The sequence below is a fragment of the Mustelus asterias genome, chromosome 12, assembly GCF_964213995.1.
Source record: "Mustelus asterias chromosome 12, sMusAst1.hap1.1, whole genome shotgun sequence".
Lineage (NCBI taxonomy): Eukaryota > Metazoa > Chordata > Chondrichthyes > Carcharhiniformes > Triakidae > Mustelus > Mustelus asterias.
This window is the reverse complement of record NC_135812.1, coordinates 71,862,211-71,885,330: the sequence shown is the minus strand read 5'-3', so window position 1 is coordinate 71,885,330 and position 23,120 is coordinate 71,862,211. Positions and strand designations below refer to the sequence as shown.

Below are 23,120 nucleotides of genomic sequence, written 5' to 3'. Positions count from 1 at the left end.
CTAATCTTTTATTCCTTTTACCCTAGTTTGTTAAGTTTCTTTGCCTGCCTTGGCCATTTTATTCCTGTAATATTTTATTGATAGTCTGGTTATGCCATATAGCCCACTCTCAGTCTTGACTCGCAGATATCCCGATCTTCCTTGGCCAAAGGCCGGTTTAAAATGCAGCTTTGCGCTGTTGCTGGGCAGAATAAGGATCTTTCGTTGGCTTTGAAATTTAAAGGTGTCTCAGCTGTGCAGAGGGGGTTTGAACGAATATCCATCTGGGTGTTCCCCTCTGCATTGTAGGCACGTTATGAATGGTGCCAATATGGCTTTTGGAAAATTGCCTACTTCATAAACTACAATTAATTTCAAAAACTTTGCACTGTTCAGGAAAACTCTTTTATATTAGCTGTTGTGAAGTACGAGTCACCTTGGCCATTTAATACTCTTTGTCCATTTCATCATGGAGAAGATAATGAGCCAACTGATTTTCTATTGCGAAGGTGAATTGGCGACAAAAGTTGTTCCTGGGATATAATGGTGCAGTGTGACCAAGACTGTTCTCTGATACAGTTCACTATGAAAATGAAACTCTTGTGTGTCTCCATCTTTCAGACATAATGTTAAACTGGTGCCCTGTCCACCCTCCAAGGAGGGCATAGAGAATTCCCTGGCACTATTTCAAGAAGTCAGGAGTTTCCTACAGTCTTGGCCAATAGTTGGTTCTTCACAGTTTATCTGGTCATTTATTTCACTCGCTGTTAGTGGAACCCTTGCGGATACCGACTGACTTTGTTATTCATTTGTGGGATATAAGCGTCCAGGCTGGCCAGCATTTTATTGCCCATCCCTAGTCACCCTTGAACTTAGTGGCTTGCTAGGCCATTTCAGAGGGCAATTGAGAGCCAACCACATTGCTGTGGCTCTGGAACCACTTGTAGGCCAGACCAGATAAAGAGGGCAGATTGTCTTCCCTAAAGGACATTAGTGAACCAGATGGGTTTTTCCAACAATTGACAATGGTCATCAGTAGATTCTTAATTCCAGATATTTTTTATTGAATTCAAATTCCACCATCTGCCATGGCAGGATTCTAATCCGCGTCCCCAGAACATTAGCTGAGTTTCTGGATTAATAGTCCAGCGATAATACCACTAGGCCATTGCCTCCCTTGCTGCGTTGATTTACATTACAACTATGGTTATGTTTCTAATATATTCATTGGGCTCAGAAATACTTTGGAACATTCTAAAGAAAGGAATGCAATATTATTGCGAGCTTATTCTTTCTTTTGAAGATACGCCTTTACGATACAGCGGCAGGTGTATTTGCAGTCAGGGAATGTCACCTGCAAAGTAATTTTCTTCCTCTGCTCAGGAAATAAGAGACAAAAGTCAGTAACAGTGTTGCCTGGGCTTGAAGTTTACCATTTTCTTTAGTCATCCACTGACTTGATTGTTGTAACATGTAGTGTGACATTAGTGTACCTTTAAGAGTTTAAAAAAAAATCATGCTGTCTGCAGCTCACAGCCTTAGCTGAGTCACTGGCACCGCGTTATCTACGAGGAGCCCTTGTATTGTCCCTTAAGTGGCTTAAATGGGGTTTGTTTATTTTTACTTTGGGAATTAGTTTTATGACCTTGCATTGTCAGGAGGAAGAATGTTTGTAGGTCAGATGATAGGAGTTCTTTCATTTTCAGTTCTGAGCTGTAAATTTTGGTTTTGGAAAGGACAGCAAGAAGTGCTTCCCACTCTCTCTCTCTATCCGTGTTTTATTTGGAAATTCTGCTGGTTATCTGAAAGCAAGGTCTTGCCTTTCTGGAGGAAAGAATCTGATGTTGGTGGCTTGACCAGAGTTTCTCCCTGGTGTTCTGGGAAGCTGTTCTGACTTCAAACTGTTCTGAGCATATTAATAGAACTGCGGCATTCATCCAAAAGACTCAGTTCCAGTATCACGTGAGCATTAGTCTTTGTTGTGTTAAACCTGTGGAAGGGTTTTGTCTAAAGGAAGTTTTTTGATTTGATTGGAACATCTTAGATATATTTGTTAAGGGTTATACATTATCGTGGTTGTTTTGTTTTTGTTTGTAATTGATAAAAGTTCTTGCTAATTTTCTTTTCATGCATGTTAACTATATTCTGAAATACACTTTGTTTGATAAAAGCTCCCCAAGTAGAAAGCGCGCAAGAAACAATACTAAATGTTGATACATGTGACAGTAATAAATCAAATCAAAATAGTAGGGCATTTGAATCATACCTGAGGTGAAACATCTCATTCTCATCCTAGTCAAATTCAAGGTGCAAAACTTATGATCCAGGCAGGCTCCATAAAACACTTTGGAGTTTCTGACCTGAACCATAACAGTAGCAACTTAGTTTTTATATAGCTGGCCTCTGGGAACCTTCCTGTAACATTGGCAAAGATCTACAACTGCAATGAAATGGCAATTTGCATCTGCTGTTGTTCCCAGTGTTTGCCAGCAATCTTCACATTGCTTTTGCACTGTAACTGATGCAAGCTTAGAGCTTGTGTGAGCCAGATTGTGGAACTGCTTCCAGTGGAAAGCATTCTGCAATGCGAGAGCAACCCGGTGTCATGTGGAAATGGAGCTTAGTGGTGGTGTGAGGCTACCACCAGGAGACACTTTCTAGTGTCACAATTCAGGCCAGGACCTCATTTGGAAGGCGATAATGAGCACAGGATTCCTGCTGGGTCACTCATCTGGACATGTTTAAAGATCCCTGTTGATGTTTAATTCTGCATAAAGGATTTTACCCCCTCCCTGTAGCGGACGCATCTTTCAGTACACTGTTACATCCTAGTTTACAGAGGAAGCGCTTTTGAGTGTTTTCTTTCACGCTATATCTTAGACATCACATCGGTGAGACCCAAGCTTTTAAACAACAGATACTTACAAGTTTTAACAGGCTCTTTTGTTGCAGCAATGGTGAATTTTGAACCTTCTGGGGAAAAGTAAATAGCTTCCAAGTGAATGTTGATCAGTTTTGGTTGTTTATTGACCCGTTTATTGACATGGAAGCTGCTTCCGAATTGATAGACTTTGTTTCTGATTGGAGGGTGACATCTGTAAACTGGAAACATAGAAACATCCATGGCACAGATGGAAGCCATTCAGCCCACAGAGTCTGTATTGTTGATGTTAGCAAAGTTGTGACTGTACAGCAACAACCTTCAAAAAGGCAGTAACTTCTGCTGGAAATGGAATTCTCTTTTCCACAACAATAAATTTTGCGTCAGTGTCTGACTTGAGCTTCATTACGAAGGTTTGTAGCGAGGCCACCATCTTTGGAATTCAGGTCCATTCTGGGATGAGGGAATTGGATAAAAACTTGAAAAGGGAACACTTGCAGGATTCTGGGGATAGCGCAAGGAAATGGGACCAATTGGATAGCCCTTTCAAAGATCTGACACAGATACAGTTGGCCAAATAGCTTCCTTCTGTGCAGTATGATCCTCGGATTTGGTCTGAAATATCCCTGTGCCAAGCCAGGATAAATCACCCATATTTTCCTCTGATTCATCCTGCTGGCTCATAGTGTGCCTAGGAGCTGAATCAATTCGTGCTGTTAATTTTGGCTACCGATGACTAGAGAAAGTTTGGGATGGGTGGGGGGAGGTTGAGAGACCTCTTTCTCATTTTGGTCTACTTGTGCTTAAAATAACATGAGGAGAATAATTTCCTACAAAAGGCATTTGGCTCTTTAAAACTCTTGCCCAAAGAGTACAACCTGCCATTGAGCTAGATAAACTCACTGACAGCTATCAGTACTTTCTTGAAGCAGTTTTGTGAAAATGGAGGGGGGTTGAGGGGAGAGTAAGAGTGAACTGCCCGAAACAAAAAACAAAGTGTAAAATGTAAAGGAAATTTAAAACATCAAACCAAAAGGTGATTAAAGGGGTCAAAATACACCCCAGCCCCCTGCAGGGCCCAATGGGTGCAAAAGGCCTCAACGGCACCTGTGGACTCCGCATGCTCCCTGTCCTGGGGTACCTGGTCGTGAATGTAGCTGTGGTAGAGGGCCAAATAGTCCGGTTATCCCCCTCGAGTCTGGACCTGGAGCAGGCTCATGAGTAGTTCCTCCACCTCTTTTCCTCTCTCTTTCTCCTCTTCTCTCCGCCCCCGCCCCCCATACTGACTGCCTGTAGTTCAGAAGGATGGGACTGAAGTGCAAACAAAACATTAATAAAAGGTTTTTCACATAACAGTAAAGGGAGTGCAGCCTAAGACAATTGATGTAGGCTGCAAAAAGGGCAGTTTCTTAGGAGCCCGTGAACTGCCCAGTCCTATGCTCAGGTAATGAATTCCAGCTGGGCAGGCCACTGTCTGTTACCAGGAGAACTCAACAAACTCCACAAGAAGATCAAGCAGTGATTCCCCATGGACCTCGTAGGGATTGTCACAGTTTGGTAAGTAAAATGAAACTATGTTCCTTTGCCTTAGCCATGTGGGCCAAAACAAGACCGAAATGACCAATGTTGATGAGGGTGTAGGAAGTCATTAACCTTACAGTTGCATCAAGAATTCTCTCCCAGTTTTGTGCTAAATCCAAATGAGGAAGTAGACAAAATCATGATCTGTAATGGTTAGTTTGTCAGAGGACATTTTGAGGAAGATAGTTAATGTCGCAGAATTAATTAATTAATCTTGTGAAGTGAGGAGAGACCTCCAACTCGACCTACGTTGATGATGTGCCTTGGAATCCGGAGAAAGTCCCAACATGCACATCCGTGGCTGTTACACGGAAAGTTTAAACTTTCGATTGCTGGTTTTACCCTGTCCATGCTGCTCCTTGATTCCATTGACAGTGGGATTAGACAGCCAGAACCACGGAGACTTGGGTTGTTTGTGTAATACTTACCCTGGTTTTACCGTACGGATTTACTTGGAGCTTTTCATAGCAGATATAAAACCAGAGAAACTCCTTTGTCTAACGTGAATCTAACTATAGGTTTACCCTTGCTTGCACAGGAACTCTAAATTAAACCCACTTAAAACTAATACCTTCTTTCTAATACTTGATACAAATATTGATCACTTAAAACTACCTCTGTTTTCCTGACACCAATTGTAAAGTTAGTAATAAATGATAGCTTGCCCAGGAAGGGTAACACTTCAATATCCCAGCAAGCATCATGAGATTGGGAGCAAACAGGAAGTGATTAAATATCCAAGACTGGATTTCTAAGCTGTCTTGCTGTCTGTGAAGGTGTCGGTGCCAAATATTCCTGAGGAAATGTGATTGGACATTGCTGTGACCACCATGCCATCAGTGACATGTAGGCACTTCTGCACATTGTGAGCATGTGCTTCAAAGCATGGACAACAATGTGAGGGGGCAGTGGAAATTGGGCATTGTTGGGGCGGGTGTCCAGGATGTTAGCACTGTCAGTGGGTTGAGGCTGTGCATTTTGAGGTTGATGGATCCATTTTAAAAAGTGTTTTTGAAAAAGATCAGACCTTGAGGGGCATGTCTTCAGGTCGTGACACATAAAGAGGGCACAGAGGCGACAGCGAGGGAACGATGATGTCTGGCTGGGAAGGAGGCAAGAAGAAACCATTAAAGCAGCCTAAAAAAAACCCAACAAGGAAGTGGATGAGGATGATCAAGGAGGAAGAGAAAAAACATTCGATGAAAGCAAAAACTGTAGGCAAAGACCACTCTGTGCTGGAGGCATCAAAATGTAACGAGCACCGGAATGTCCAAAATTAACTCTGAAGATAGACAAGGGATGCCACGTCGACAGAGGGTGGAGGATTACATTTGCAACCTGCTTTTGTTATTTTTGTTTAAGCTTTCTATCTTTCCCTGTAAATTGTATATTTGTTTTGTGCCTTAGCCATGCTGAAATTGCATTCGACAATAGACCACCTAACCCTTTGCCCTGTTTCCCTGCTGGAGCGGGTATCAGAATGGCAAAAGTTCTAGTGTAAAATAGTAAGAGGGAAGTTTAAATCGGCCAGCATTGGAAGCACCCTCTTTGCTGTGGGCCAACATTTAACCAGAAGGTAGTCTCACCTGTGGAAAAAGCATTTTTTAAAATTTAGAACATCAGAAAAGTGCAGGATTACAAAAGGCCACTGCAGCCTATTTCTCGAGTATCACCTTTCTCCCTTGCTGGCTAGGGCTTTTCTTTTTTCCATGTGTTGTATGGATTCCTTAATTGATTTTAACTCCACCGGTGGCCATGGTGGGAGTTGAACTCATGTCCCCCAAGCATTAGCCTGGACCTCTGCATTATTAATACAGTGACAATCTTTTTGTGAAACATAACTTCCTTAAGATTGGGTGAAACCTGTAAAAATGAGTTTTTAAAAGAAATTAACAGCATTTCAAACCAGAGCCCATTGCCCTTACTTGGAATGTAGACTGGTTTGGGTGCCATGCTGCCACTTTGGACTGAACCTGACTTTCCTCTTTTATTTTCGGAGTCACGCTTAGAATTACAGTTGGCAGCTCCATTGTAATTAATACCAGAACCACAAGTTCTAACCTGCAATTAACTGTCAAACTTTGATCTGTGAGCCAGCAGAGTGGTTTCTCACCAGAATGTAGAAATCCTAATATCTGAAAAGTAGTATTGTTACATATTTGATGCAACTGACTTTTGTGACATGGGGTGTGAAGTTTACAGTTATACAATTCACCTTTAAAGTCTATAAATAGCAGCAGTGATATTGCCACAGGAGCGCCCAATGCATTGTATGACATTGCTTTTGTCTGGCATTTTAATGTTGTCTGTTGATTTTAAATGGTTTAACGTTTTGCCTAAATATATAGGCTAAAAAATATAGCGTAGTGGGCAGCATGGTGGCCTCACAGCACCAGGGATCCAAGTTAAATTCCGACCTTGGGTGACTGCAAACTCTACACACATGTTCTCCCCATGTTTGCGTGGGTTTCCTCCCACAGTCCAAAGGTGTGCAAGTTAGGTTGACTGGCCATGTGAAATTGCCCATTAGCGTCAGGGGGGTTAGGAGGGTAAATATGTGGGGATACAGCAATAGGGCCTGGGTAAGATTGTGGTCGATGCAGGCTTGATGGGCCAAATGATTGTCTTCTGCACTGTAGGGATTCTCTGATTCTAGATATTAAGTATTTGTCTGCCAAAGCTTGCAGTTTCTGAGCTACGGTTTTAATTGTTTATATGGTTCTAGGCTGTTCTAGTGGACACACCTTCAGAGAAATCAAAGTATTTAAAAACTATATCCCGAGTTGTAATTTACTACGTTATTAAGTCTGTACAACTTGTCTTTCTGGCCGTTCAACAGTAATGGAATGTGACCAAAAATGTTGCGAGAGAGAGCAGCTGTAATTATAGCGTCCAACTCAATCCTAACTACCCGACATTGTTTTTGTCTCAATAATGTTGCCTCCTTGGAAAATTATTTCACACTCTCGAGTGAGCAGACTTGCCATGGTGTCAACTGCTGTTTGGTTGCTACTACATTCGCCTCTGAAACAGAAGGTTGTGGGTTCAAGTCTGAGTCCAGGATCTTGAGCACAGACAATGTGCTGGCTCTCCAGTGCAGCAAAAAGGAGCTTGTGCATTGCTGGAGATGCTGCTGTTCTTTGGATGAGATGTCAAGCCCAGGACCCAATTGCTTTTCGGTACGTGGCACTATTCGGTAAAGAACAGCTCTGTCCTGCGTGACCTGGGCAATATTTACATCTCAACCAGAAGGTTTCATTACCACGTTACTGTGAGGTGTATTCAGTTTAAAGTTTTTTAAAAATGTATTTATTAATGTCACAAGCAGACTTGCATTAACACTGCAATGAAGTTACTGTGAAATTCCCCTAGTCGCCACACTTTGGCGCCTGTTCGGGTCAATGCACCTAACCTGCACGTCTTTCTGACTGGGAGGCAACCGGAGCACCCGGAGGAAACCCACGCAGACACGGAGAGAATGTGCAAACTCCACACAGACAGTGACCCAAGCCGGGAATCGAACTCGGGTCCCTGGTGCTGTGAGGCAGCAGTGCTAACCACTGTGCCCACCCACAGCATTCAGGGCTCTGGCAAATCCACATTGTGAACCTTTTCTTTTCCTACTCGTCAACTCAAACTTATTTTGTGTTGTGACTTCCAGGGTCATAAAAGCAAGTTTATTTATTTCAAAATCTTGTGTTCCCATTGAACATTGTAACCCCCCCACCCCCGGGCACTGAATTCATCTGCATGCTGTTGGTAAAAATGCAGTTCCATTGACATTGTTGCTCTTTAATCTTGATCATCCATTGAGGTGAAGATAACATTGTTCACCTGTTTGGTACGATCCCAGTGGGCACATAGGGAGTTGCTATGGTGAGGGAAATGGGGCAGGGGGGGTTCAGAAAGGATGGTTTTGGGGGGGAGGTGAGGATTGGGTGGTGGGGTAATGGAGTGGGGGGAAGGGACTATCAAGACAGCATGCCCGCACAACCCCCCCCCCCCCCCCCCCCCCCCTGCTCACCTCGAGCCTGCCAGACCCTCCTAGAACCACCAGTACCCCTGGGCGCAGACATCAAATACCACCCCTGCAGACGCAGCTTTTACAATTGGACCCCTGGGTGAGCTTCTCCCAGGACTTGAAGTCAATGTTAAAACTGCTAAGTGAAAGCTTGAGTGTCCTTGTAGTGTCTCCTTTGACTGCCATGAGATTGCACCCCAGACTTAAGAACATAAGAAATAGAAGCAGGAGTAGGCCATCTAGCCCCTTGAGCCTGCCCCGCCATTCAATAAGATCATGGCTGATCTGAAGTGGATCAGTTCCACTTACCCACTTGATCCCCATAACTCCTAATTCCCTTACTGATCAGAAATCCATCTATCCGTGATTTAAACATATTCAACGAGGTAGCCTCCACCACTTCAGTGGGCAGAGAATTCCAGAGATTCACCACCCTCTGAAAGAAGAAGTTCCTCCTCAACTCTGTCCTAAACTGACCCCCCTTTATTTTGAGGCTGTGCCCTCTAGTTCTAGCTTCCTTTCTAAGTGGAAAGAATCTCTCCACCTCTACCCTATCCAGCCCCTTCATTATCTTTTAGGTCTCTATAAGATCCCCCCTCAGCCTTCTAAATTCCAACGAGTACAAACCCAATCTGCTCAGTCTCTCCTCATAATCAACACTCCTCATCTCTGGTATCAACCTGGTGAACCTTCTCTGCACTCCCTCCAAGGCCAATATATCCTTCCGCAAATAAGGGGACCAATACTGCACACAGTATTCCAGCTGTGGCCTCACCAATGCCCTGTACAGATGCAGCAAGACATCTCTGCTTTTATATTCTATCCCCTTGCGACATAGGCCAACATCCCATTTGACTTCTTGATCACCTGTTGCACCTGCAGACTAAAGCTCTGCACAGAAGATTTGCTTTGGTACATAAGTGTCAGGCATTCTGGTTGCATGAATAGCCCAACTCAGTTGTGACTGTCTCAATACGGTGTGGTTGTTTGGCAATGCCATCTGGCATTTTATCCTGCCATCTGTTATTCAGAAGCTTCCAAAGACAGCTCAGGTGTAAGTGGTTGAGCTTCTTGGCATGACATTGGTACACAGACCAAGACTTAAGTGTAAACCACCATTGGCAAGCAGGACTATTGCTCAATGGACCTTTTGGCAGTCAGACTTGCTCCTCTTCGTTCCCAGACTGATGCTCAAAGTCCGCTGAAGGCTGCACTCTCTTTGGCAATTCCTGTATGTATCTTATCGTCAATATGGGCAGCTTGAATGTGCTGCCGAGATAAGTGAACTTATCCAAAACTGACGGGTTCTGGTCATGGGCTGAAGCTTGAGATGGGGCTGTCCTGGAGCTGACTGGTACATTCCTTCAGTTTTCTTTGTGCTGATCGTAAGGCTGAAGTTTTTGCATGTGTTGGCAAACAGGTCCATGCTATATTGCATGTCCAACACTGAACCAGCACCATGTATGTGGAACCATACATTGGCACTTTCTTAGGCACAATGATGGGAATTTTAAAAAAAGAGGAAGAGAAGGATTTAGGGTGTGGGCTGTATGAAGACGCAAAAATGCACGGTCAACAGCAAACAGGAAGTTGAGATTTATGTCCTTGGTGACTTTCTGGCCTGTGACTGGGGTTGTTTTAGATTGAGCAACTTTCCAATGTTGCGATATCTGATGCCAGGGTCACCATCATGGAAGGTGTCAGAGAGAGTAGTGGAGAAAAACATGCGAAAGGGGGTTGGCTCTAACGCGTATCCCCGTTTAACTCCGATACTGCCCGGAATGTGTCAAAAGACCTCGTCATCTAGAACATGTGTCAGTTTGCCATCATGGAACTGTCAAATTGTGGTGGTAACTTTCTCAGGGCAGCCAAATTATCTCTTGTGTCCTCCCAAAAACCCCCACCGGTGACTGTGTCAAAGGTCTTCTTTAAGTCAACGGACATGATGTAGAGTCTGTGCTCTGTGTTTGACATTCCTCCTGGAGCTGTCTGGCTACAAACACTATTTCATTGGTTCATAAATAGAGTCATAGAGATTTACAGCATGGAAACAGGCTCTTCGGCCCAACTTATCCATGCCGCCCTTTTTTTTTTAAAACCCTGAAGTTCATCTCAATTGCCTGCATTTGGCCCATACATAGGGTTCCACGCCCTTCTTTGAAACTGCATTAATGAGATTCCTCCATGGTTGTCCTAAGATTGCCGCGTCCCTTTGTGCTTGTACAGATGGACAATGGGGACATCTTTGTAATCCTGCAGGATGATTCTATGTTCCCACATGGACAGAAAGAGTTCAGTGATCTTCTTGAGCAGGCATTGACCTCCAGCCTTGTAGAAGGCAAGCTAGAATAGCTTCAGCTCCTAGAGCTTTGCTACCAGCCAGGAGTTTGGACTCCCTTGTGTCATTTCTAGGAGGGGCCCAATGCATGAATGACCACACCTGAGTCACAACTTTGTGTGAGTTGGCACTTTTTTTAGGGGACGGGATGGAAATAAAAAGAGGAAGAGAAAGATTTAGGGTGTGGGCTATATAGAGACTCAAAAATGCAAATCTGGCATTGCTGTGTGGCAGATCATGGTTTGTGTTGCTGAAAATGAAACTTAAGCTAAAAATGGGAAGCCTGCTTTATAGAAATATAGAATGTGCCATGGTGTAAACTTGGTAAATCTGACCTGCGGATATTACAGCAGGATTTACAGATAAAGGCTGTACTTGTGGTCGATCCAGGAGTTAAATGAGGAATTCCTGGCATAATGATTCTGCCCCCTTGATGAAGTTAATGTGCAGGAGTCATTTAGTTTTTTTGTTTTGAACCAGTCAGGTTCATGAGATGCTGGCGAGGCCAGCATTTTTATTGCCCTTGAGAAGGTGGTGGTAAGCCACCGCCTTGAACCACTGCAATCCATGTAGTGTAGGTACACCCACAGTGCTGTTAGGGAGGGAATTCCAGGATTTTGACCCAGCACCTGCGAAGGAACGGTGATATAGTTCCAAGGCAGGCGGGTGAGTGGCTTGGAGGGGAGCTTTCAGGTGGTGGTGTTTCCATACATCTACCGCCATTGACCATCTAGGTGGTAGAGGTCACTGGTTTGGAAGGTGCTGGCAGATGATATGATGGCAGACGATTTGTTTTATACTTTATATTCCATCCCTAGTTGGTAGGAATGGCCAGTGGATAGAGTGTAGGTATCAGGGGCGAACATGGGTCTCTCGATCACTAATTAAAGGTTGATTAATTTTGGATGTCAGGACACAACCAAAGCCCACCCCTAAGAATAATTTACTTGCTCAACTTTTAAATTTCTGACCACCAATTGCATTGTCATTTTAAGTAGATACAAATGCTTCATTGGTTGTGCCAAGTTGGCCGGATCTGGACTTGGGACTTCCTCTCTCCTGCTTTGATAACGGTCCACTATCTGTAGGTGTAAGGAAGAAAGGGAGTTACTTGTGTCGGTACAGCATTTTTTGTGGCTTCAGCCAATGAAGCACCTTTGAAATGTGGTGACTGTTGTGGCGTAGGGAAACCAAGTCATGAAGCTGTTCTGGTCTATTTACAGAGAGAATAACCCACTGATGCTGAATAAACATGTGTTTTATGTCGCAGGACGATGTCATGATGCCGCAGAGAGTGAGGCTGCAGTATGAAGCTGCCATTATTCACACCAATTGTGTAAGTAATTGTGTAACTGACCAGATCTCTTGACCGTCATACAGCTTTCGCGATGAGAAATGTGTGGTAAAATTCAGATCCTGCATCTCAAAGAACACAGATCAGACAATCTGTGCTTGCAGCCCCTCCTTAAATCCTCCGAGTCCATCTCTGCACTGGGAGCACCAGGGGTTGGTTAACTTACCCTCTCATTATCTCCACTGCTTGCGGTTTTGCTATAAACATGGTGGAAGCTGGAAGGCCTCAGGCTTCACTTCGTGCGGCCTGTGTGTGATATCTTTGGGTGCTTTAATTTCCCTAATTTTATCAGCGGCCCCAATCCTCTCAAAGGCACAAAAATAACCAGGGTCAAAGGTTGTTTGACAGACATTTTTAATCGCTTACAAACGTCTGTGTCTTTCGTGACAGTCGACTTTGCTATGCTCACTGCGTCCGTCAGATTTTTATTCTGACAAAAGATCATGGATCTCGGGTTCAATTCCAGCCTTGGGTCACTGTCTGTGTGGAGTTTGTACATTCTCCCAATATCTGCGTGGGTTTCCTCCCGGGTGTTCCGGTTTCCTCCCACACTTCAAAGGTGTGCAGATTAGGTGGATTAGCCATGCTAGATTGTCCCTTGGTGTCCCAAGATGTGTAGGTTAGGGGGGGATTAGTGGGGTGAATGTGTGGAGTTACAGGGATAGGGGCTGGGTGGGATGCTCTGTCGAGAGTCGATGCAGACCTGATAGGCCGAATGGCCTCCTTCTGCACTGTAGAGAATCTATGATTCAATGACTTGAAAGGATTAATTTTGTTTGTTTCCCCACGGACGTTGCCTGACCTACTGAATATTGCTACCATTTTCTGTTTTGCTTTTATTTCTTCTTTGCCTCAGTGTCTTTCTTCCCCGCAATTCCAATTTGTTGTAATTGGCCGCCGCCTTCTTGCGTGGTTCCTGTTTTTTTGCCCCTTAACATTCCAGCAAAAAGAAATCCTGCGTGATGCACTGTGCGTCGATGTAGCAGTTCCCCAATCCTTCCAGAGTAAAACCCCAAAGATAACATGATCTCAAAAAAATTAGAGGCCATAGACTTGGCAGTAGTATCGCTTCTCCTTCTGTTCTCCCACCTCTCTGCGTGCCACACTCTTAACAACCAGCGCAACCCATCTTACCAACCTTTCCAAGAGGGGGAGAAATCTATTCTTCCGCTGCGAGTGGAAACCAGGGGGTGGGATTTTCCGGCCATGCTCTCCCCAAGTCCGGAAAATCCTGCCCAAGGTCAACAGACCTTGGCATGGTTCATGGCCTGCCCACTTCGATTCCCATGGCGGGCAGGACAGGAAAATTCCGCACAAGGATCTTTAGCTCTGCACAGCATAGGCCCAGATTCGCAAGTATTCATTAAGAGTCTTGTAACAGTGACTCAAAAATTGCACTAGAATGTACGTTCTTTAAGTAAAGAATATGGATTTATGCTAGCACCTTCCCAATACTGTCCGATTTACAGAGGAAATTGTGCTAGAACAACTTGCATTTATATAGTATCCACAGTGTAGCTAAATGTTCCCAAGGTGCTTTATTTGCAATAGTTGATCTACTACACTTGAAACGTATGAATGAATCATCACTTGCATCTGCTGAAGCTACAAGTGCGCTCTGAACTCTTGGCCTTTTAAGTAGGTCAGGCCTATCCTAGTTTCTTGTAAATCTCTCATTATCTCTGGCTTTTGGTGCACTGAGGCAATAGAGAAGTGTGGTACTCTCATCTCTGTTCAGTGAGTCTTTCCTTCCTGCAGTTATGGTTTCTTTAGGCAGGTTGCTGCCAAGTGTTATCTCAATGCAGTGAGCTGACGTTTTTTCTTTTCCACTGCAGCAAGATTAAAATTATTTCCTGGAATAGGGAGGACATTGACCACGGAAGTAATCTGTGGAGTGGTGACAGTTTTCTCTGCATGGCTTCAGTTTGCCCTAATACTTCTGATAATATGGCAGGACACAAGCGAAGCTTGGATAGGATAATGATAGATCAACAAAGGCTCTGAATTGTGTGACTGAAATTGTAAGCATAGACAGTGTTAAATCCTGGTGTACTGAGGCTTCTCTTCAATAACTACTCCACAGTCAGGCGCCAGGGAACAGCTCTTTATTCAGTCTACTCGCTCCACACCCCAAATGTTGACAGCCCACAGCTCACCCCACACCTGAGGTCACATGACCCATTCCCTTAAAGGGGCTATGCCCCAATATAGAACATAGAACATTACAGCGCAGTACAGGCCCTTTGGCCCTCGATGTTGCGCCGACCAGTGAAACCAATCTAAAGCCCCTCTAATCTACACTATTCCAATATCATCCATATGTTTATCCAACAACCATTTGAATGCTCTTAATGTTGATGAGTCCACTACTGCTGCAGGCAGGGCATTCCACGCCCTTACTACTCTGAGTAAAGAACCTACCTCTGACATCTCTGTCCTATATCTATCACCCCTCAATTTAAAGCTATGTCCCCTCGTGTTAGCCATCACCATCCAAGGAAAAAGGCTCTCACTATCCACCCTATCTAATCCTCTGATCATCTTGTATGCCTCTATTAAGTCACCTCTTAACCTTCTCTCTAACGAAAACAACCTCAAGCCCCTCAGCCTTTCCTCATACGATCGTCCCACCATACCAGGCAACATCCTGGCAAATCTCCTCTGCACCCTTTCCAACGCTTCCACATCTTTCCGATAATGCAGCGCCCAGAACTGTACGCAATACTCCAAGTGCGGCCGCACTAGAGTTTTGAACAGTTGCAGCATGACCTCATGGCTCAGAAACCCAATCCCTCTACTAATAAAAGCTAACTCACCATATGCCTTCTTAACAACCCTATCAACCTCGGTGCCAACTTTCAGGGATCGATGCACATGGACACCCAGGTCCCTCTGCTCATCCACACTACCAAGTATCTTACCATTAGCCCAGTACTCTGTATTCCTGTTACTCCTTCCAAAGTGAATCGCCTCGCACTTTTCCGCATTAAACTCCATTTGCCACCTCTCAGCCCAGCTCTGCAGCTTATCTATGTCCCTCTGTAACCTGCCACTTCCCTCCGCACTGTCTACAACTCCACCGACTTTAGTGTCATCCGCAAATTTACTAATCCATCCTTCTACGCCCTCATCCAGGTCATTTATAAAAATGACAAACAGCAGTGGCCCCAAAACAGATCCTTGCGGTACACCACTAGTAACTGAGCTCCAGGATGAACATTTCCCATCAACCACCACCCTCTGTTTTCTTACAGCTCGCCAATTCCTGATCCAAACCACTAAATCACCCTCAATCCCACGTGTCCGTATTTTCTGCAATAGCTTACCATGGGGAACCTTATCAAACGCTTTGTTGAAATCCATATACACCACATCAACTGCTTTACCCTCATCCACCTCTTTGGTCACCTTCTCAAAGAACTCAATAAGGTTTGTGAGGCACGACCTACCCTTCACAAAACCGTGCTGACTATCCCTAATCAAATTATTCCTTTCTAGATGATTATAAAACCTATCTCTTATCCTTTCCAAAACTTTGCCCACAACAGAAGTAAGGCTCACCGGTCTATAATTACCAGGGTTGTCCCTACTTCCCTTCTTGAACAAGGGGACAACATTTGCTATCCTGCAGTCTTCTGGCACTGTTCCTGTAGACAATGACGACACAAAGATCAAAGGCTCTGCAATCTCCTCTCTAGCCTCCCAGAGAATCCTAGGATAAATCCCATCCGGCCCAGGGGACTTATCTATTTTTACCCTTTCCAGAATTGCTAACACCTCCTCCTTATGAACCTCAATCCCGTCCAGTCCAACAGCCTGCATCTCAGTACTCCCCTCGACAACACTGTCCCCCTCCTGTGTGAATACCCACGAAAAATATTCATTTAGTGCCTCTCCTATCTCTTCAGACTCCACGCACAACTTCCCACTACTGTCTTTGATTGGCCCTAATCTTACCCTAGTCATTCTTTTACTCCTGACATACCTATAGAAAGCTTTAGGGTTTTCCTTGATCCTACCTGCCAAAGACTTCTCATGTCCCCTCCTGGCTCTTCTTAACTCTTTCTTTCGGTCCTTCCTGGCTAACTTGTAACTCTCAAGCGCCCTAACTGAGCCTTCATGTCTCATCTTAACATAAGTCTCCTTCTTCCTCTTCACAAGAGATTCAACCTTTATAGTAAACCATGGTTCCCTCACACGACTGCTTCCTCCCTGTCTGACAGGTACATATTTATCGAGGACGTGTAGTAGCTGTTCCTTGAACAAGCTCCACATTACAATTGTGCCCATCCCCTGCAGTTTCCTTCCCCAACCTATGCCACCTAAATCTCGCCTAATCGCATCATAATTTCCTTTCCCCCAGCTATAACTCTTGCCCTTTGGTATATACCTATTCCTTTCCATTGCTAAGGTAAACGTAATCGAATTGTGGTCACTGTCACCAAAATGCTCACCTACCTCCAAATCTAACACCTGGCCTGGTTCATTACCCAGTACCAAATCCAATGTGGCCTCGCCTCTTGTTGGTCTATCTATATACTGTGTCAGGAAGCCTTCCTGCACACATTGGACAAAAACTGACCCCTCTAAAGTACTCTAACTATAGTTTTTCTCTGCGCTGTCGTGTCGTGAAGGCCGCCTTGGAGAACGCTTACCTGAAGATCAGAGGCCGAATGCCCGTGACCTCCTTGTGTTCTCTTCCTGTGGGGGAGCACTTCAGCGGTCACGTGCATTCGGCCTCTGATCTTCGGGTAAGCGTTCTCCAAGGCGACCTTCACAACACACGACAGCGCAGAGTCGCTGAGCAGAAACTGATAGCCAAGCTCCGCACACATGAGGACGGCCTCAACCGGGATCTTGGGTTCATGTCACACTATCGGTAACCCCCACAGCTTGCCTGGACCTGCAGAATCTCATTGGCTGTCCTGTCTGGAGACAATACACATTTCTTTAACCTGTGCCTAATGCTCTCTCCACTCATATTGTCTGTATCTTTAAGACTTGATTCGCTGTAAAGATTCGCATTCTAATCAGTATTCTGTAACTTGATTTTGTGTCTCTGTGCCTTGTTTGTGAGCAGATATCCACTCCATCTGACGAAGGAGCAGCGCTCCGAAAGCTAATGGCATTTGCTACCAAATAAACCTGTTGGGCTTTAACTTGGTGTTGTTAAAACTCTTACTGTGTTTACCCCAGTCCAACGCCAGCATCGCCACATCACCAATATACATAATACAGCAATACCTTTTTAAAAAAAAAATCCAAAAATAGTTACAAAAGATTACCATTTAACCTTTGTACTTTTCTATCTTTCCCATTCGCATCTTCCCTTTCGGAACCATTTCCCCGTTTACCTCTCTTTTTTCCCCCGAAAGCCTCTGATCTTTTCAAATGGGCTTTTGGTCAGTGTTCCTGACTCACCTATTCAGAAGTTCAAGGTTGCTTGGAACGTTTTATTGCAACAACTTCTTGCATTCAAATAGGGTCTTTCATATCAGACAAATATCTCCAGGAAGGTGTGGTCAGGTAAAACTGGAAGCTGAATCAAATAAGATCGGAAGAGGCTTGTTCAGGAGCTGGACGTACTGGGAATACGAGTGCGCTCTGGGGGGCCGGTTGGTCGGCAGGTGCGCTCCGGGTACCGTCGGTCGGCCAGCCGGCGAGTTAGCCTGCCGGGGGGGGCATATGGTTCAGGTCAGAAATTCCAAAGTGTCTTGTGGAGCCCGCCTGGATCATAGGTTTTGCCTCTTGAATTTGGCTAGGATAAGTGTGATAGGTTTCAGTTCAGGTATGATTCAAATGACCCACTAGGGAGTTTTTTAATCAAACAAAGTTTACTTAAGAATATAGTTAACATGCATAGCAAGAACGTTTATCAATTACAAACAAGAAACAGAATAACCACTATAATGTATAACCCCTTAACAAAGACATCTAACGTGTTCCAATCAAACCAAATCCTTGCCCATAGACAAAACCCTTTAACACAGCGAAGACTAATGCTCACGTGATACTGGACTTTAGACCTGTGGATGAAGTCTGCAGTTCTCTGGATAAACTCAGAACAGTTTGCAGTCAGAACAGCTTCCCAAAACACCAGGGACTCCAGGCAAGCCACCAACAGCAGATTTTCTACTCCAGGAAGGTTTTCAACTAAACAGCAAAAACCAGGGAGAGAGTGAGAGACTCTGCTTTCAGTCTGATGCCCACTCCCTTCTTAACTAAAATACTGCAGCCAACCAAAAACAGAAAATGAAACCTTGAACGCCCGAGGAAGAAAAAAATCCTGACCAGAACCCATGATCTTCCTCCTAACAATGCAGGGCCATATAACCAATCCCAGAGTAAACATAAACAACCCCCATTTAAGCTATCGAAGTAGCAATAAAAAGACATCTCCAGTCAAGCCGGTAAGACATGACATCAGCTGAAGCTATGAGAGCTGCAGAAATCATGATTTAAAAAAAAAGTCTTTCCTAAAGGTGCACTAACGTCACAGTGAGTGCGTTACGGATACAAATGTTAGTTGTTGTTTCTGAAACCATTGAGCTCGAGAGAGAGAGAGAGAGAGACAGATCAAACCATATGGGCCACCTTGTCTCTATTGATGTGGATTCAGCTCTCATCTTCAAATCTGGGTGACGTCATTGCCACTCTCTCTCTTTGAAGACACTCTGATCAATGGAAACAAAGAAAAGGGTAAAGAAGTCGATGATTCTTTTCCAATGATTTTATTTTTGTAAAGGGTATCTGGGTGCTGACATGTGAACTTCACTGCTGTTGCTTACAGGGCGCTTATTTTGAATATTGGGTTGCCAACTGTTTTCATGTTAAACAGACGGCTGCAGGTTCAGCACTTACGCGTTGATTTGGACGCAATTTTCATGGAGCAGTCGATGTAGATTCCTCACACCCACTTTCACTTGAAGGTGTGAAGTTTGTCGACGCAACAGCATTGGCGTAAGCTGCCTCAAGGACTGACACGGAGGGAACACAGGTTCTCAGATATGCTGGAGATCCTTACCAAGGAGATTCAGTGGTGGCGGGATATCTACAAAGAACAAAAAAATATTCATGGTCCAACACTGATGCCACTGTGGTATATTTCATCAGAAAAACAGAACTCAGAACTGATCCGGGGTTCCCCACAATTTCAAAAGGTTATCCATAAATTTGCAGCTTCAGAGGGAAATTATATTTTTACAAACATACCAACCAGGAGCTGGCGTTAGTCCCTTGAGCCTACTCCACCATCATGGGGAAGGACGCCAGCCGCCCTCCTGTCCCTCTGCCTTATAGCAGCAGGTGCTGCTCTGCCTGGCTTCATGTTCTTGCCTGTCCAAAGGGGACCTTTAGTACTCCAAGCAACTCCCTTTCTCCTCTTGATGCCCAGTAGCAGTGTAGCGCAGACTGACTCTGTTTTGGTAACGTCCTCAGAATTTGCTGAATAAATTTTGTTTAAGTGTTAGTGAAGTTTTGACAAAAACTTCAGAAGGTTTCCCATGTGTTTTTGAGGTCTTCACAGCAACAATGGCCATGACAATAAGTCATCCTTTAAATAGCATTTGATTTTCTCATCAATGCCATGTTTACTCAAACTGCCTGTTGCAATTATTCGAATCCAGACGCCCTATTGGTGAAGGATAGAATTGGAGCCATTCTTTACATTTATATTTATTTGCAGAGTTGAACATTTCAAACATGCATCTCCTAACACCACAACCACAGTTTTCTATGCCTATTTAGAGGGGGCTTGAGTTGCGAGTTGCTGGAACTTGCACCCTCAAAAGGCAGTGGAAGCAGAGTTTTTAAATATTTTAAAGACAGCTAGGTAGATTCTGGATAAGCAAGAGGGGAAGGTTATTGGGGTGGGAGTATGGTGGTTAGGGGGGGATGGTGAATGTGGAGTTAAGGTTATAATCGGGTCAGTCATGATCTTAATGGTGGAGTAGACTCAAGGGGCTAACGCCAGCTGCTAGTTGGTATGTTTGTAAAAATATAACTTCCTCCTGAAGCTGCAAATTTATAGATAATCTGCACTCTTTTGAAATTGTGGGGAACCCCGGATCAGTTCTGAGTTCCTGTTTTTATGATGAAATATACCACAGTGGCATCTATGGTGTTGGACCATGAATATTTTTTTTGTTCTTTTATTTATTCAAGGGATGTGGGCATCACTGGCTAGACCAGAATTTATTGCCCATCCCCAATTGCCCTTGATAAGGTGGTGGTGAGCTGTCTCTTGAACCGCTGCAGTCCATGTGGTGTAGGTACAGCCACAGTGCTGTTGGGGAGGGATTTCCAGGATTTTGACCCAGTGACAGTGAAGGAATGGGGATATGTTTTCAAGATGCGGAGATGCCGGCGTTGGACTGGGGTAAACACAGTAAGAAGTTTCACAACACCAGGTTAAAGTCCAACAGGTTTATTTGGTAGCACAAGCCACTAGCTTTCGGAGCACTGCTCCTTCATCAATAAGTGGGAGTTCTGTTCACAAACGGCATATAAAGACACAAACTCAATTTACAAAATAATGGTTGGAATGCGAGTCTTTACAGGTAAGACTCGCATTCCAACCATTATTTTGTAAATTGAGTTTGTGTCTTTATATGCCCTGTTTGTGAACAGAACTCCTACTTACCTGATGAAGGAGCAGCGCTCCGAAAGCTAGTGGCTTGTGCTACTAAATAAACCTGTTGGACTTTAACCTGGTGTTGTGAGACTTCTTATGATATATTTTCAAGCCATGTATCCATATAATGTATCCAATCAACGAACATGTGCCCATAATCTATAAGGTTGTATTGACTGCTTTAATCAAGATGATAATGCAATATGGTACAATGTGATATTTTGCCAGTGTGGAATGATCATTCTTGCCAACACTCTTGTCGAATATTGGCACCTGCTTGTTCTCATTCACACGTTCTGTGCAAATAAATTTTTTCTTCCATAACCTTGGGGATTGGGGAGGTGGTGGTGTAGTAGTATTGTCACTGGATTAGTAATCCACAGACCCAGGATAATACTCTGAGGACCTGGGTTCAAATCCCACCACGGCAGATGGTGAAATTTGAATTCAATATACATCAGGGTGGCACGGTGACACAGTGGTTAGCGCTGCTGCCCCACAGCGCCAGGGACCCGGGTTCAATTCCCGGCTTGGGTCACTCAGTGTGGAGTTTGCACGTTCTCTCGTGTCTGCATGGGTTTCCTCCGGGTGCTCCAGTTTCCTCCCACAGTCCAAAGATGTGCGGGTTAGGTTGATTGGCCATGGTAAATTGCCCCTTAATGTCAGGGGGACTAACAGGGTAAATACATGGGGCTACAGGGATAGGGGCGGGGCGGGATTGTGGTCGGTGCAGACTCGATGGGCCGAATGGCCGCCTCCTGCACTATAGGGATTTTATGATAAATCTGGAATTTAAAGTCTAATGGTGATTGTCAATTGTCGTAAAAGCCCGTCTGGTTCACTAATGTCCTTTAGGGAAGGAAATCTGCCGTCCTTACCTGGTCTGGCCTACATGTGACTCCAGAGCCACAGCAATGTGGTTGACTCTTTAACAAATGGTCGAGAAAACCTAAGGATGGGCAATAAAATCTGGTCCAGCATTTATTTTTATCACGTTGTACCATATTGCATTATTATCTTGATAAAAGCAGTCAATACAGCCTTAAATACATCCCATGAAAGAATAAAAAGGATAACAGATATAATTATTGAAAGTATATTCATGTTATTATGCTACGTTTTACTTTCTATTTTTCTAAACTAGCCCTTTTTTTGCAATTATCCTATATCTTTTTTTCAGTTCATTGCCTTTCATCCTCCAGTCTTTTCTAGCCACTGGATTGATTTGAATTGCATTGTTTTATACAGCTCTGGTTCCCTTTCAATTTACTCCATTGCTCCTGGTTTCTCTCCAGTCATGCTGTGGGGTCAGGTTAGGTCAGTGTTATGTTTCTAATCTACTTGGCACTCTCCCACAGATTTATGGTTGAATCTGGGAAGGTTGGTCGCTTCATCCCATTTCTGTTGCCTCGTCTGTGAATCAGACTTTCACAGACCTGAAGCACTGACTCTTGTTTCTCTCTCCACAGATGCTGCCTGACCTGCTGAGTATTTCCAGATTATTCTGTTTATGCGAATATACAAACTAAGAGCAGGGGTCGTCCACTCGGCCCTTCAAGCCTGCTCCGTCATTCAATAAGGTCATGGCTGCTCTAATGGCAACCTTCCTGCCCACCCCAATAACCCTGGCACAGTGGTTCACACTGCTGCCTCACAGCACCAGGGTCCCAGGTCCGATTCCCAGCTTGGGTCACTGTCTGTGTGGCGTCTGCATATTCTCCCTGTGTCTGCGTGGGTTTTCTCCGGGTGCTCCGGTTTCCTCCCACTGTCCAAAGATGTGTGGATTAGGTCGATTGGTCATGCTGAATTGCCCCTTAGTGTCATGGTACTCACAGGGTAAATATATGGAGCTACAGGGATAGGGTGGAATTGTGGTCGGTGCAGACTCGATGGGCCGAATGGTCTCCTTCTACACTGTAGCAATTCCTTCCCCGCTAATCAAGTCTATCTAGCCCTGCCTTAAAAATGTTCAAAGACTCTGCTTCCACCATCTTTTGCGGAAGAGAGTTCCAAAGACACTCAATTCTCAGAAAAAAAGTTCTCCTACTTTCTGTCTTAAATGAACGACCCTTTATTTTTAAACAGTGACCCCTAGTTCTAGATTCTCGGACAAGAGGAAACACCCTCTCCATGTCCAACCTGCCGAGACTCCTCAAGATCTTAAAGGTTTCAGTCTCTTATTCTTCTAAGCTGCAGTGAATACGAGCCTAGCCTGTCCAATCTTTCCTCATGAGACAACCCATCCATTCCAGGTATTAGTCTAGCAAACCTTCTCTGAGCTGCTAACACATTTACATCTTTCCTTACATAAGGAGAGCAATATTGTGCACAGTA

The 23,120-nt window shown here is 44.3% G+C and overlaps 1 protein-coding gene across 3 annotated transcripts in view; it reads left to right on the top strand.

Moving 5' to 3' along the window:
• qtgal (queuosine-tRNA galactosyltransferase) overlaps positions 1-23,120 on the top strand; it is a 315,686-nt gene that overhangs the window by 17,815 nt on the left and 274,751 nt on the right. For 2 of the 3 annotated variants that reach the window (XM_078225424.1, XM_078225426.1), the window contains exon 5: positions 12,071-12,136. The exons of the other annotated variant lie outside the window; for it this stretch is intronic. In XM_078225424.1, the coding sequence (XP_078081550.1) occupies positions 12,071-12,136 (66 nt within the window). The remainder of the gene's footprint in view (positions 1-12,070; positions 12,137-23,120) is intronic. 3 annotated transcript variants of the gene reach the window in all.